This window comes from Stegodyphus dumicola, chromosome X1, assembly GCF_044657685.1.
Source record: "Stegodyphus dumicola isolate Sdum_Otavi_A_Nest chromosome X1, ASM4465768v1".
Classification (NCBI taxonomy): Eukaryota; Metazoa; Arthropoda; class Arachnida; order Araneae; family Eresidae; genus Stegodyphus; species Stegodyphus dumicola.
In genome coordinates this window covers 51,033,722-51,051,092 of record NC_140780.1, presented here as the reverse complement: position 1 = coordinate 51,051,092, position 17,371 = coordinate 51,033,722, and the positions used below count along the sequence as shown (strand labels likewise).

Below are 17,371 nucleotides of genomic sequence, written 5' to 3'. Positions count from 1 at the left end.
TTCACCATCTGCAATCAGTCGTAAATGCACGTATTCTTACTAAAATACACTCATGTCCATAAATTAAGGATAATTCGGAGTCAAGCTGAAATCACACTCTAAAATAAATATATGACCTGTAAAATCACTACACACATCTTCAAGAATCATATGCAAATTTCAGGAAGTAACCAGATGACACCGATGGTACGTCACAATGACGAGAGTGTAAGAGAGTGATATATAAGGAATACAGGCAAAGAAATAAAATTGTTCGCAGGCGCTTTATAAGCATTTCAGTGCAATAACCGAATAGTTATGACACAAAGGACGCATTTGGATGATTTTTTTACGTGGTAGAATTATCGGCCGTCTGGAATGTGGGCGTACCCAACTGGAAGTATCAGACGAACTTGGAATTGCCCAGAGTGTCATCTCCAGGCTTTGGCAACGATTCCAAGATGATGGTAATGTGAGTAGATGTTACAGCACAGGTGCCCCCAGAGTTACAACGCCGAATGAGGACCGGTATTTGGCAGTTACTGACAAAAGAAACAGGCGGAGCACAGCCTCAGACCTGTCTCGTCAGCTCTCTTCAGCCACTGGTACGACAATTTCAAGGCAGACCGTGTACAAACGCTTAAGGCAGATTGGTCTATATATATATATATCTCGTATATGCTCGTATATCTCGTATATGCTCGTAGACCTGTCAGAAGCGTTCCACTTACTGAAACTCACTGTCGCCTGCGGTTAGCCTGGAGTAGAGAGCATGTATTGTGGACACCGCAACAGTGGGCTTGTGTGATGTTTTCCGACGAGTCCAAGTTTAGCTTGCAGTCTGATTCTCGCCGGACTTTCATATGGAGAGCTCCAGGTACCCGTTACCACCAAGAAAACATCATTGAACGACACCGTTACGGAGGTGCAGGAGTGCTCTTTTGGGGTGGAATTATTCTGGGTTCCAGAACTGACCTGCATATTCAAATTGGAACCATGACAAGCCAAATCTATCGGGACGTCATTCTGGAACAACATGTACGCTTGTTTCGGGGCGCCATGGGCGCATAATTTGTGTTTATAGATGACAACTCCCGTCCTCACCGTGCAAACATCGTAAGCGAATGCCTTCAATGGGAGGATATCACCCGTATGGACTGGCCAGCATTCTCACCGGACTTGAATCAAGTAGAGCACGTGTGGGATATGCTTGGCCGACGAGTTGCAGCCCGTCAACCTACTCCTAGATGTCTACCGGAACTTCGGAGAGCATTGCGTTTTGAGTGGTGTAATATCCCCCAAGATAAGATCGATAATTTGATACTCAGCATGCCTAGGCGTTGTACGGACTGTATTGCATCGTCTGGGAGACATACAATGTATTAACAGTCATACCAACCATGTAATATTGTTTTTTTTAATAGGTTTTTTTTTTTGTAATTTTCTCCAGGGAGAAAAAATCGCTAATTTTTTTAATAATATCAAGCATATAGCAACCTTTTTTGCTCTTTACCTTTTGTTTAATAAATAAGCTTTACAAATAAGTCAAATTTGTTTTGCTCCTAACTCTTCCTTTGCCTGATTTTGCACTATCCTTAATTTATGGACATAAGTGTAGTTAAAACTTATAGACCACTTACTGCTCTCTAATTCCCTTATCTCAGTGATCTCAGACTAAAATTGCATGAGGGCCTAATGTACGATCTGAAAAAAAATTAACAGGCCGATTTTTTTAAACAAAATGAGAAGTGATTTAACCAAGATAAATGTTTTAACTGAATGTTAAATTCTATATACTAAATATTTATCGATACATACATAAATGGTCATAATAATCACACAAGGAAAAGTTTCAAATTATGTAAATTTTCTGTCTGACTTCTAAAGGATGGAGTCTGGACGAAATTTCTCCAGATTATACTTAAGAATTCAAACCTGCTAAAAACAAATATAAAATTTTGATCTGGTATTTATTTCAAATGATTCTAATATGTTGAATTAATCATTAAATAACTTACTGTAAATTTAAACTAAAAAAAAATAAATTACGAAAACTCAAATGAGTCAAAACTTGAGATTAAGTAAAGACAACTTTCTTTTCTTTTCTTTTATCTTTCTTTTTGTTTATCAAATTTTTCTTCAATGCATAAATAAAAAATATATATTGTTACGAACACTGTAGACAGATACATGATTTTAGTGCAATTAATATGTGAAATTGCTATTTTTCTGTGTAATGTAATTAAAAAAAGTCTAGAGAGCCAAAGCAAGAGTACAGGAGCAAGTCTATTTATCATTGAATAAATGGATAGCTCGGTAACTTGGCGAGATATTGCCAAGCTGGCAAGTGTTTTAGCGACTTTGTCGCCACATTTGGCAATAAATCTCCATAATTCGCCAAACTTGGCGACAATTTGGCGACATTTTGGTTTGGTCCCTATATCACCCTAATAGGTATTGTAATTGAATAAATCTTTGTAATGTAAAATCACTATATTAGTTGTAACAATAATTCAATCCTCATATTGCCTTCCAGTAATGTCGAGAAGCAGAAAGTACTGGAAATATCTTGGCGGCAAGGTGAGAACCATATAAGACCGAAGAGAGCATCTACTCTCAATTGTTCTTGTTGTTGCGAGTTGTTAGTTCAATGTGAGTTCGGACTATAGCTTTCTCTTTATATGCGCTTTGCATTGCATTGTGTTTAACGTTCTTAGCAGTTTGAAGTATAACTACTGATTATACTCTGTGATACTGTGAAAACACCTGTACGGTTACTTAAGTGGAAACTTCCAGAACTCTGAAATGTTTCTTTTGATAGAATAAATTTGATCTACCTATCATCGAACCTGTGTGCATTTAATCTATTGCGAACCCATAGGCACGCAACATTATACTAGTTCTCTGTGAATAATTATAAACTTCTTTATTTCTTACTACAATATCTGATAGCGTTTCGATTTCAATAAAGTTTATATCCTTTGAGAAAAATTACTAGAAAAAAGTTTTATCGCTCATTATAGATGCTCATCGATCAGTCGACTTTTTTTCTTATAGACTTATTAATTATCAAGTGTGGAAAAAATTGTTCACTTTTAAATGTATTTCCAAACAATATTTACTTACTTACGAAACTACCTACAATAGTTACGTTACCTATAATACTTACGAAATAGGGTGAATAGATGCGAGCTCATCCACCCTACTTTTCAACCGGAACATAAGTACTCGTACTATCATCAAATGCAACGAATGAGAGAAAAATAAATCGCGAGAATAAAATTGGATACCAAAAAGCTGTCGGCGAATACTAGTTACGCATCAAATAATTTGAATAAAAGAGTACATCCTGCATATTTCTTAGATTACCTTTCAAACTTTGGTTATTTTAGTTGGCACCATTTTTAGATGGGACTAAGTGTTTTAGTTTAGTGCCATTTAGTAGCTTGCTTTCCGCTGTGAGAAAATAACGTAATATTTATTTTAATTATGGACTCCGCGTTATCTAGGATTTCTTTGATTTCAATTTGTTCAGATAATTTAAATTAAAGAACTCCTAGATAACTCGGATTTCTTTGATTTCAAGTATCTGAACAAATTTTAATTACGGACTCCGAGTTATCTAGGATTTTTTTTATTTTAATTTGTTCAGATAAGAATTTATTCGGATTAAAGATATATAATTAGTATAGCCAAAATTCGATGAACACTGGTAGTTCCAGCTGGTTTCGATTCCAGGTGGATGGGCTGGCTGTATAGGAGATTTTGTGATTTTTCCCATGTGTAAAATGGATACGAGCCAGCTTCCCTCCCAGTTCCCCTTATAAATGTCTTCCACTAAGCTATCCTTTCTCTTGGGCAAATGGTCCTCGTGTGCTTTGCAGTAATCAAATAAACCAAATCCTTACTTAGTTTCAAGTCCTAGTATTAAACTTACCCTTAAATTGTTGTATCTTATGAAATATTCACTTTTTTGTTTTTGATTAAACTCACTGTAATATTTTTTTTTTTTTTAAATTTTCAGTATATAATTCAGAATTCTTTTGCTAGTTTTAATTTTCAGTATATAATTCAGAATTCTTTTGCTAGTTTTAATATTAAGACATTATTAGGTTACATTAAATTTCGTATAACTTTCTGTGAAATTTTAAAGATCAAAGGAGAAAGAGAGAAAAAAAGGAAGAAAGAAACAGATATACAGCGTCCTTTATAATAAAGATTTAATTCTCTAGAGTAAAATTTAAAGCATTTCTAAATTTACTAATTTTATTGGAAACTAACTAATTTTCATTTTTTAGCAGCGTTATAATATTTGAGAACCTAATCCTGGCAAAAACTCGGTTAATTCTCATAGTGATTCATTCATTTTGCTCAGAATGAATGCAGCTAAATAAAGTAATTTAGGTGGAATACATAATGGTGTTTTACTTATGACAGATAGAGAACATGTAAGGTTAAACTCTGTCTCACTGAATCTAAATATTAGTCTGATCTTTTTAGACTGTCCAATGAATAACTCTCAGTCTTTGTGTTTTCAATCTAAGAATACTAAAGGAATAACAACAGAGTGAAATAAAACTAAACATTTGTTTTCACTTTACCTCGAGGCTATAGGAAACTAAATCATTCAAAAAATGAACTTCTGATTCTTTCAGATTGGATAGACACCAAAGATTGAAATTATTTACAGCTAAAAAATTAAATTTAAAGCCTAAGAAAATCTGAAATCTTTAAGATTTTATATTAAGCCCACAAAGGCATTTTTTAACGTTTTGTGTGTTACCTTTATTTATTAAATATCATGTTCTTCGCACTTTAAACACATAAAATTCAACAGCAATATCACAAAATGTTTAAAAACAGCATATCTTTAGAATTTTCTATACACAGTTCCTCGCGCTGGAGGCCAAAAGGATTTTTTTTTTTTTTTTTTTTTTTTTTTTTTTTTTGGTACAGTGTTGCCATTGCTCGCTTTGAAATCGTTGAGTTTGTTGAATCAAAAATTCGTTAAAGTTTTACAAACAGATAATAAAACGAATTCGGGCTTCCAAGTGCCCATGTTCGGTTGAAGGACAACGTTATTCAAAATTGGCTGGCTCTAAGGGCCGTTGTTTCTTCACAAAACGAGAAACATTCATGCAGATTTCTTCATTATTTAGTTTCTTTAAATATAATACATGGCGATAATATTTATTGGCAACAGTTTGAAATGTGAATCGACGCAAAGTGCCGTTTGAAATTAAAAGCCCTTCAGGGCTAACGCATTTTGAGCTAATAACCTGGCTCCACTACTCTGGGAATGTTAACGTAATTCTAATCAGACTGCTCGTAACACTGCACTAATAACAGGCAGCAGCATAGGAGATTCAGCATGACAGGTAATGTTACAAATTCACTCTCTATATTTAGACTATCGCTCATTATTTAAACTCACATCGTCAATAATTTTTATTGAAATAGACAACATAGAAAAGCGGGGGAAGAAGTTAAATAACAAGCATAAAGAAACTAATAGACTAAACATAAAAACTAATGTATTTGTTAAAATAAATTAATGTGAGTTAATGGAACTGCAGCTGTATTAAGGTTTCACCGTTTTCCTTATTTGCCCTTCATCATACAACAATGACAGATCATGTTTTTTGTCATTGCTAATAACTTAGCTATTTTCATTTATAAAAAAAATTCACGTTTTCATGACAAGAAAGGTAAAAGTAAAAACAATGATCGGCATAAAATCTTCATAAAAATCAGACTTTATAATGCTGACATTAGATCAAAATTCATAAATTTTATGAAATGGTACACAGCTATTGTATTAATGCGTACTTAAAAATGTATCTACCTATACGCTTAAAAACAGATTCACCTATAGATTATTATAGATGTCGTTTAACGAAAGCCATTATGGCACTTGACAATATATTTTACTTTTGAAGATTTTCTTTCCCTCAATAAAACGAAATTCTTAGTTTTTATCTTTATTGCAATTCAAGGTTGTGCAGAATAGCTCATTTTGTTAGTGGAAGTTATGTGAATTACTTGGCGGTATATTCTAAGGTTGTAAATCGCTGATTAAAAAGGAAAGAATCCGAAATAAACTGCGTGCTTGTCGTTTTCTCCTAATTTCCCCATACGCTATCCCCATCGCAGCAATGTAATCTCTTTATTTTTATCTCTTATATATTAAAAATAATAGAATAACTAAGTACGGAAGAGCGCATTCTTGTTCAAGAAGCTCATCTTTTTGAAGTTACGCGTGTTTATCATTACATAGGATTTGTAAGAATTATTCACTAATCGTGTCTGAAAAAGATACCTTATATTAACTTTATTTTACTTTTAAAAAAACAATTGAAAACTTTTGGATATTTAATTTACATTAAGATAGTTGTTTGCTAATTAATAGACTTTAATTAATGGACTTAAAATTTTGGAATTAGGCCTATTTTTATTTTTCATTCAAAGATTTGTAACTTATTTAACTATCTATAAATATTTTAAACTAAAATAGTCTAACTTATATTTAGCATATTGTTTAGAAAGGCAATATAAAATATTGAATTGTAATAAACGTTAAATATTTATTCTATTTAAATGACTCTAATATATCTGCGATTTCAATCAAAATATTTAATATTTAAATAAAGTATTTTATTAATTCAATAATTTAGTTTAATTTATCAAGACATCCTCAAAAGTATTACCAGGAATTACATTAATTGTCACAGAAGTTACATACTAGCATTCAAAAATATCACTTCATTCCACATTTCTAACATGAATTTAGAAAATCGCTTAGAAAATTTTAACCAGTATCTGAGCATAATCAGACACGTCATAGTTAATGTTTCTAGTCAAGATGTTAAAATAATGCTAAATTATACTCATATTGCCGTTTCAAAAGGCGTGAATTTAAATTAAAAGCACAAGCTATGGGCTTACCGAATCAGATTTTGTTACAATTTAACCATGAAATCGTTAATGTTGCAGTTAACATGAGCTGTTTTATTTTGCCCATCTTCTGCAAAGTGTCTTTTTAAATAAGTGATGCTGTAAAAGTAAGCGTATCGGCTATACTTGACATTTAAAAAGCAATATTTATGACTTATGACAATTAACATTTATGGAGGAGCAAATTCCGTGAAGTTTTCCCTATGTAAAGTTTAAGCAATCTGTGTTTCTGGGCAAAAATCTATTAGAGTCTTGTTATGAAACCATAATGCGTCACCTGTCGAGCAATGTAGATAAGACGAGTTGAAGTTCATGGCTATCGCTTAGGTCATTTTTTTAATAGAACAGTAAAAATATTTTTCTGTAGATGGCGATTTAACTCTTTCTCTTAGCAACAGATAAAATATGTTAAATAGTTGCTACGAGAATGGTGTCGCAATACTTAAAGGTACTCCGTTAAGTAACACGATGGCTGAGTACAAATATCAGCTTAGTGACAGATTCAATAAAACAGAGATAAATTTCGTAAGAGCTGGCTTTTGCTCTAATGATTCCTTCTGAACTATATTGTTCGAGAACATTTCTTTTTATTTTTACTAATTCCATAAAATACTTTCATCCACGTTTTATTTAAAAAAAAAAAAACACAAAGCACTTTAACATTTTTATTTTCCTTTTGACACTTCTTTGGATAAATGCTTTATGATCTCGTATTTGCACAGCTCTGAAATAAAATTGAAATAATGAATAAAGATACGTCAATGCATACAAATATTAAAAAATAGTCCAATTTCGAAGCAGTTCATAAGACTCTAAATAATGCAAAACTGCTTTTATTAGATTCGTGATTTCATCGTTTCATAATTTCAGCCAAATACCCCTCAGATCCAATATTCCGAAACATCTAAAGCAGTATGAAGGATTACAATGGCTGATAATATGGTGCTTGATATATATGCGTGGTTTTCAAAGAAATACATAGAAAAACATGGAACATTTTTTAACAGCTAAAACTTTTGTTTCGAGAACAGTTACATTTTTCATCGTCAGGTTGCGTTTCATTTGTGTCAGAAGTGCTTACAGTGTGTCGTACCAACAACTTTGCACAGCATCAGAGAAGGTTCAGCAGCAGTTCTTGTCACACGATGAAGAATAACGTTTACCAAATGGGTTTCAGAAGCCTCGAAATATTTAGCCCTAAACATTATAGGTATAGTGATATAACTCTGCATCAATAATTAGCATGAAATGTGTTCTTATAAATTCGCACTGGAATAAGAAAGAAGAGAAAGCCCACTTACCTTCACCAGTTGTGGCGCAAATTTCAAAATAAGTTGCTCCGATGGATTCAGCATATTTCAGTGCTTCTTTTTCCGTAACAGCTCTGTCATCTGCTAAGTCTTTCTTATTGCCCAGTAACACAAATATGCACTCATCATTGGCATTTTGCTGGACACCTACAGAATATTTCATATTACAGAAAAAATACATCTAAGAAAAGACATTGTAATACAATAGAGAAAACTTTGTATTTATTAGCCGACTTTTAGAATGAATGTTTGAAAACGAATTGCTTCAGTTATTAAAAGTCTGGCTTCAAGCTCTAAATGTTAACCAGCTTTTAAGGAATTAAGACTTATTAAATTAATATAAATTAAAACAAAAAACTTACATTAATTTAAAAAAACTACCTCTTTCAATCAAGCGAGTTTTAATGAACTTCAAATAATACACAGAAATGTATTGCAAGCTGCAATCTGTCAGCACCAAGAGAACTTCATAAAAGCGTGCAGTTGCACGACAGAAACTTTACTAGCATCTCGTTGGAAAAAAACCCATTTGGTTCTTTCACTAACTATTCGACATTGGAAAAAAATTTGCGCTCAAATCGAATTTATTGCAAGTATATGCTTTATTCCACGATAATTCTTATTCCTTTCAAAAGACAGGATCTCAGCATCACACATCTTACACGTGTAGCTCAACCGCTCAAAGAGATACTTATCTCTGGCAGAGATCGTATTTAAGTTAATCAATCATACTCGCCCTTCATTTAAATTCTTCTGATTTTTGCTCTTCATTTACATGCATCTAAAGCTAGTAGTGACAGATAAAACAAACCAAAAAGGCTAACAAGTTATCAAAACAAAAAGTATAAAATCAAACTTTCGTTTCGGACCTGTTTAGAACAAACTTTAAGTTAACAAAGTTAGTAAACTTTGACTTGGTAAGTGACTTGGTACTGCAGACTATTAACAACCTATCATTCACTAACAGAGATCGGGTTCTAATACAGTGTACTAACGTTTTTACGAATCTTTAATTTACAGAGCTTAACTATTTACGAATTACTGCACTGGTACTGCATTGCTGTATTAAAATTACTGTATTGCATTTTAAGTTCGAAGACTATTCATAGCACACCTGTGAGTAAAATTTTCATCAAAAATAATGTGGCAGTTTTTACCTTTTGTGATAACTCCTATAGTAAAAAGAAGCATATTTTAAAGCGTGTTTTGAATTGTTCTTTTTGCTTTCTACATGCCTCCGCCCGCCGACGTGAAATAAATTATGGCAGATGCTGGCTTTATCTTTTGTTTTATGAAACAATAAATGATCGTATACCAACAATAAATAGTCAATAGACAGAAATTTGATGTGATCTACCAATAAATAAGTCAATAACTGTATATTTTCAGTTGCATCACGTGATCGAAAATGCTCACTATGAGTTAAATGTAGAGGATGAATAAAAATTTTTTTATTATATGATAAGGAAAGGAAAGGGATCGCTTTAAACAATGTATACGTGTATAAACGAATTTCATTTTTCACTTCTTTCATTTAACAGCCCTTTTGGCAAAAAATTAGAATGTAATTAAGACTCTGACGAAATTTTAACCTAAATACTTAAGACTCTGATGTTTAAAATTGGAAGAAAATCTCCTTTTACGAATATTTTACGTAGTTTAAAAGGTGAAATTGAGTACAATAATTTTGTTATTTTACCAAAAGTTTCGTTAATGCTGCGTTTTTTAACTCTTACTTTGTAGAGACAGTAGGTTATTTAGAAGCAAGAGATGTGAAAATGAGCAATGCCCTCTCCGGGACTCGAACCACGGACCTCTTGAATACGCGCCGAGTGTGCTGACCACTGCACCACGAAAGCATGCTAAGAAGGCGGGAGAAATACCTTATATACTTCCCCTTTTAAAGGGCGACTGGTGATTAGGGGACCCATTCGCCAAATCCTAGTGATGGAGAATCATCATCCACCTTTCAGTTCGGGCTCCACTGTAGAGACATTAGGTTATTTAGAAGCAGTAGATGTGAAAAATGAGCAACGCCCTCGCCGGGACTCGGATACGCGCCGAGTGTGCTGACCACTACACCACGAAGGCATGCTAAAAAGGCGGAAGAAATACCTTATAACTTATTTGAAAAGCACTGGTACAATGCTCTTTACAGAGAATACATTAGCGTGCAAAACTTACGGACGAACGTAATTTTGAAGGACACAGCAATAAAACTTGAGATAGAAGCTTGTAGCTATAAGCTGAACAGCGAGCTTTGTATAAAGGTACTTTGCATGCATATAGTAAAAACGATACATCACAATACAGTCAATAATATGTAAAATGTCCGCAACGGGTGCGCGAAACGCATAAAGGCCCGTCCACACGAGGACGCTCCCGACGTAGTTGACGCAACTTTTTTGACGCCGGCGTAAATTCGCATGACGCAGAAGACGTAAAACTGAGTACGCTCCTGTTCAGCTTTTTCGCCCGCGTTCGTCCAATAGCCGACCGAGTTCTTATCACGTGTCATAATTAGAAAACCTTCTTGCTTACCCGTTTCAATATGGCGTCAGAACCACACAGAGAAGAGTTTTTGCTTAGAAATATCATAAGTGTATACAGCAATAAAATAATCACTCCTTCTTCAGATTTCTCAAACCGTATATATTGGTATAAATTTAAAATTCTCATTAAAGGGAAAAACTGTATATTTATAAAGCAATGATCCGACCAGTATATGCTTCACCTATTTATAACACCGTAAGTAATAGGAACCTAAATAAATTACAGTTTCTACGAAATCAAAGTTTCTGCCTTACAAAATTATCCTTAATTATTATAAATATTGGCTATATCATGTGTAATAAAAAGCTCTATAAATATCCCAATATTAAATACACCAAAAACTAACTTCAGCAATATAACATCTTCTAAAATAAAGCAGTTGACTGTGAAAGAGTATTCAATAAAATACAATTACGAAATTTTGGAGGAAAGTTACAACTTGTGTCATACAGCAATCATTTATTGAAATTTAATTAAATTACCTTTGCAGTGACTTCTACTTGTTACATTATTGTTGACAAGTGAGTGGTCAGCACGCTGCTTTGCGGAGCGAAAGGTTGCGAGTTCGAACCTCACACGTAGCTAATACATAAAGTCAGTAGTTTTTCTCATTTTGAAACGTGTTTCTCATATTTAATCATGAATCATTATATTCTTATTTTACCTATTATTATTGTTTTCATTTCTTATTTTATTCGTTATTATTATTGTTTTTAATTTAGTTTAAAAATGTACATTGCAAATAGAAATCTTTATATAATAATATATCTGCATCTCTTTATCATATATCATCTATAAATTCTCTTTATTTTTACTTTATTGCATATTTTACCATGCACATAATTTCTCATAAACTGTACAAAGTTTGAACCTCATTCTAAATTCAAAAATAAATAAAAAGAAAAACAAAAGGCCAAGGGAGGGGGAGTTAAAAAAATATGAAGTTGGTTTTATTATATGGTGGATGGTGTATATAAAGAGAATTAAGTAATTTAATTCTCTTTATATACTGTATTCCAAACCAATTTTATAAATCCTAATTTTCATACAATATAGAATCTGCAAGTCTGTCAAACTGGTAGATACTCATCCTGAAGTAATTAAAAAACAAGTAATATTTAAAAAAAAAAATAAGTCAATTCCTACTTAGGTCCACAAAGAAAAATTAAAAAAATACAAATAAATAAATAAATAAAAATACAAACAGAATTTTTTAAAATTAAAAATTTTAAAAATTTTGATATGTGAAAAAGCTGTATTAACATCAAGTGTCATTCATTACAAGTTTAAAAAATTGTATTTGAACTTGATGAATAAAAAGCATTTTATGTACTGAAAATTTGAACAAGATATAGGGAGAGTGTGAGATAATAGTAGGAATTTAATAATTCCGGATATTCCTTTCGTAAACGAGGCAGTAAAAAAAAAAATCTAAAATCTCTTTGAACATAAATAAATCTTTCGGACCCATTCTTGCCATTTTTTGCGGTTTTGCCTCTGCTTAATAATTGCACTTAATAGTAAAATTTCAGCTATTAAAAAAAATCATCTGATTCGGACAACTTGCCGCAAACATACAGAAGCACGCGAAGTAATGAGATACAGCTCTGTTGACGCTATATTACAGCGTCACGTGATTTTTGCGCAAAATAATTCTATTGGTTAAACGCACTCTTCGCAAGCGTACTCGTTTGGACGCTTTTACGCTGGTAAAGTAAAAGCGCGTTCGTCAGCTACGTTTCGAGCGTACTCGTGTAGACGGGCCTTAACGGTATGCAAAGGGACAGTAAACGGGGTTATAGACGTTCATTGCCAAATACAAATAAGTTGTGCATGTAACATGGCTAAAAGAAACCACCTGAGCTACTTAACATATGCAAGAATGATTAGCAAGCTTGAGGAGGGGGAACATGATGAGTGTAGCCCAAGAATTTGATGCTGACTGTGATGTCTTTTCATGTACCTGAACAGCCTTCGAAAATGCCGTTATAGCTGTGAGAAAGACTGGTAGTGGACGGCAATGAAAAACAACATCAGTGAGTGACCTGTATATTATTCTGCAGGCGAAAAGAGACTAACACATCAGTCCATCAGAAAAGATACAACAATCATCAGCTACTACGCACGGCCAGCAGGACGTCAAGTGCTATGGTTTACTGTGAGGCCTATTCGCCCTTCGTCCTGAACGTTACATCTCACTGACGACCGTTCAGTCCTTCGGCACAGATTAGTATAAAGAACCCAAAGATTGCACGCATCATCAGTGCAGGTCACGTTCTCTTTATAGATGTCCGTGTTTAGAATGATTCTGATCACCAGCTGATATAGAGAGAGGTGGAGACTCAGTTTCATCTCAATAGTATCAAATAAAGAAACCGTTACATAGGTCCTGGAGAGCTGTTCTGGAGAGGAGTTACGCAAAATAACAGCACTGACCTCGAAATTTTCAATGAATAAGCTTTAAATGTAAATCCCTATTATCAAGAAGTGATCCTTTCCAACGTACACTGCGAAAAAAAAAAAAGGACAGCTCTATTATCTCCCGTTCTACTAGGCCGATTGACGAAATTCAACTTGCGTTTTTTCTGTCTCGAAAGCGCGACTTAGGATATGTATTAGATTTATATGTAGCATTGCTCTAATACAGGTATTTTGACACAAAATCGGACTTTTTCTGAAATAGCATACCATTTTTTTCCATATTTCGATTTTACGACTCAAATTGCGACAAACTACCAAGTTTTGCAAAAATCGCACGAGTAGTTTTCAAAACATTAGCTCTCAAAATTTTAGCTCTTCAGTGTTAATTGAGTTTGGTATATATTTATTAATCTCTCTTTTTTTATTAAACTTATTTGATTCTTCCTTTCACATTTCGAAATTCAGGTTCATTCCAAATAAAATTCACCCAGTTTTTATGGTTTATTTTTTAAATTTGTATTTTTAAACAATTTTTATAAATTGTTCATAAATATTTTTCAATTATAATCTATAAAATTTTTACCATCATCTTAAAATAGACTTATTTCTAAGCACACCTTCAAAAAATTACAGTTTTTTATTCAAAATTTCGGAAAGAATACGTGAATTTATATATTGGCGCGTTTTGAAATTTGGCATATTTGCCGAATGCGATAAAACATCAGACGTGGTTTAGACACTTTGCTAAAATTATTTGAAAGTAGAAACGAAGTGTCTTTTTTCCCGCTCACGCACAATGTAAAAAGGTAGGAACGAGCAGGACTCAGAAGAGAAGGGCTAGCTCATAGAGCTTTTCCCCCTGAAGCAGAAAGTGAGAAGTGATGACGTAGCCATGATGACACTGAGCGCGCCAATATAATTCACAGCTTGGAAATTAGCGTTTTTGAACCAGCATTTAAAATGAACTGTGTGTGAAAGATAGCTATAATTTGGAAGAGGCAATGTTACTGCTTTATGCATTTTAGACTGAACCATTAAGAATTTAATAATGCTTACTCAATTTTAAAATAATAGATAAAATGTGCTACTCTTTTAACATAAAGTTCCGTGTTTTTTTTTTTTTTTTTATTATTATTATTATTATTTTTATTTTTATTTATTTTTTTTATTATTATTTGCGGGTTTTTTTACTTCATGCACGTTTATTTCTAATCATTTCTTTATTTGCATGCTAACTGAGAGAATTTTTATACTGCTTCTAAGATAACTATAATAGTAGCTATTTAAATTTACTCAAAAAATGACTTTACATTGACATAGGTTTAAACATATATGACATATATGGCAACATTTCTGCTAACCTACGTTTGATTTTTTGCCTAATTGTAAATTTTACATTGTTATAATTCTCTTCCGATTCAATATAATAGATATTTTTTAAATAATTTTGTAATTTATACTTATATCTATATTACAATTAAATAAATGTATATAAGATTGTTACCTTAATTTTGACGAAATAGCTTTATTCAGAGTACCTAAAACAGTTATTTAATTTTTCAAAAGTGTGAGTAAAGGAAGCAGGTCTTTTTATGCCAATTACTTTGATGTTTTACACTATTATATTTTATCTAGAATGCTAATCTAGCACAAAATCTAATCAATAATTAGTTACAAAGGATACAATAAGAATAATAAGTACTTAACAAAATTAGTTTGTTAAATACTTGTTATTATTGTTGGTATTATTTTGGTACTATTCATAATACCGAAAATATTATCGATTAACTCATAGAAGTCAGATGTTTTTTTGATTTTCTGTGGGGTATAGTATACCTTTTGCGGTACTTTTTGAAAATAATGCTTTCTCTGGAGCGACTTTTTGTCTCTCGCTTCCCTTGACCATTAAATAATTTGGTTTTAGTTTGTGACACAATTTGATTTCTTCTCAATCTCTATTTAAAAACCTCTTTAATAATATCAAAATTTAAAACAGTTACATCTTCTAAAACAAATCCTCTATCTAAAACGCGGTTTTTCAGTAATTTGAGGCAGAGCGCGAAATGAGACATCTGATTAAAACAAACTGCACATTTTGAAAAGAACCAACTTAGTCCAGTTTAGAGTCATAGCAGAGTTTTTAATCTATGTGCATTTCGTCGAAACTGAGAACGCATATTTTTTCTACAGAATACAAATATTCGCCTCTTTCCTTCTTTAGAATAAGAACATTACTTTGAACTCTTGGACCACACTAAAATTTAAAAAACACTAAAAAATAAAATAAACACCATTTCTTTAATTTGATAATACTAGGTAAAGATATTCCAAATTTTTTCTTAATTTTTTTTCTTTCCAAAACTCATATCTTTAAGATGACAGAGCTCTTATGACGATGCAACGTGAAATATTTTTATTAGTCCACCTGATTTTTTTCTTCTTTTCAGTAATGCATTAATCTGCGTCTTTATAAAAATTGGCTTTAGACATTTTTCCAAATTCTCCGATTTGTGCTCCCTCCCCCAAATTTCGCTATTTGAGATTTTAATTTCTGATACCAATTTCTGTCTAGATGCCGTCCACCTTCTTTGTCGCTGAACAAACATTCTAATAATTTTCTTTTCTCTATTTTTCAATACTTTAATACAATTTAATACAATTTTCTAAGGATATTATTTTGTTCTTCAAATTATCAATGCATCCTTGTTTATCCTTAAACATTCAGGATGATCTACATTTTCATTTGTGAGTTTTATTTCAAAATCATTAAAATTTGATTTATTATTGTCATCATCAATTTCGATTTATTATTGTCATCATAATTTATTTTCGGCAAGCATTCCATTTCAACAGTTTCTTTTTGTGGCTATCCAAACAAGCGATTTTTCATATCTTCATAAACACTGCATAGAAAATGTTCGCTGCAGATTTTTCCGCTCTTCACATTAATAGAATCTTCTCTTTGACATTTGTGTATCCATTCTTTCGTCAAAAGCAAACTCTCATTTGGATCCTTTCGTCCCATGAAATAAAATATCTCATCCTTTCATACTTCTGTAAGTGCTACGGCACGTTACTGCAGCGCAAAAAGCCATATTACGTAAACGATACTTTACAATATAGAATTTAAAATAAAAACTGACTAAAATTACATATATATCAATTATTTTAAATATATACATTACTAGAAAACAGATATATATATTATTAAAATTAATTTGGGATATGTAACCTCTAGAAAATCGTCTCGCAGCTCAATGAAACTACTGTTTTAAACGCAGGAAAACGCGGGAAATCAGGACAGGTGGCATCACAGTGACGTCAGATTATTGCCTCTTACGTCCCCCCATTAGGCTCGCGTCGGCGAGGAGTCGAACAAAGAAATGAGCTAGCCCTTCTATTTATCCCTGGGAACGAGGCGACTTTTTTCCGCTCCGGCATAATGGAAGGGAAAGGAAAATTGATTGCCACATATTAAGAAGTTCGCCAAGTGAATTATTCTTGGCGAAAACTGAAAATTCCACCAAGATAAATTTTTGAATTTCTCCGTAAATTTCGCACCAAATTTTACAAAATTTAATATCTAGGCATAATTTGAGTCGTAGAATCGAAATATGAAAAAAAAACCTGGTACGTTATTTCAGAAAAAGTCCGATTTTGTGATAAAATACCTATTATAGAACAATTATATATATATATGATATATGATATATATCATATATATGATATATGATATATATCATATATATGATATATGATATATATCCTAAGTCGTGCTTTTGAGACGTGAAAAAGACAATTTGAATTTTTTCAATCGGTCCAGTAGAACGGGAGATAAAGAACTGTCCTCCCCCCCTCTCTCTTCTCTCTTTTTTTTTTTTTTTTTTTTTTTTTCGCAGTGTACATCTGTTATCTGTTCCGAGATGTTGTTGGTACTGACTTCATTTTTAAGGATGATGCCAGAATACATCAGATCTGAGTAGTTGATAAGCTGCTGGAAAAAAAAGCATTCACTCGAATGGATTGGCCAGCTCTATTCTCTGATTTATATCCTGTAGAACATTTGTGGGATGCTTTGAAGAGAGGCCGTTCCTCTCGACCACACCCAGTAAAAAGCAATTGAAATAGATGCTCATCAGATAATAAGCAGTCTT

At 32.6% G+C, this 17,371-nt stretch overlaps 1 protein-coding gene across 3 annotated transcripts in view; it reads right to left on the bottom strand.

Moving 5' to 3' along the window:
* Positions 1-17,371, bottom strand: part of LOC118180909 (uncharacterized) — a 75,168-nt gene that overhangs the window by 3,959 nt on the left and 53,838 nt on the right. For all 3 annotated transcript variants that reach the window (XM_085807096.1, XM_035349987.2, XM_085807095.1), the window contains exon 5: positions 8,235-8,390. In XM_085807096.1, the coding sequence (XP_085663222.1) occupies positions 8,235-8,390 (156 nt within the window). The remainder of the gene's footprint in view (positions 1-8,234; positions 8,391-17,371) is intronic.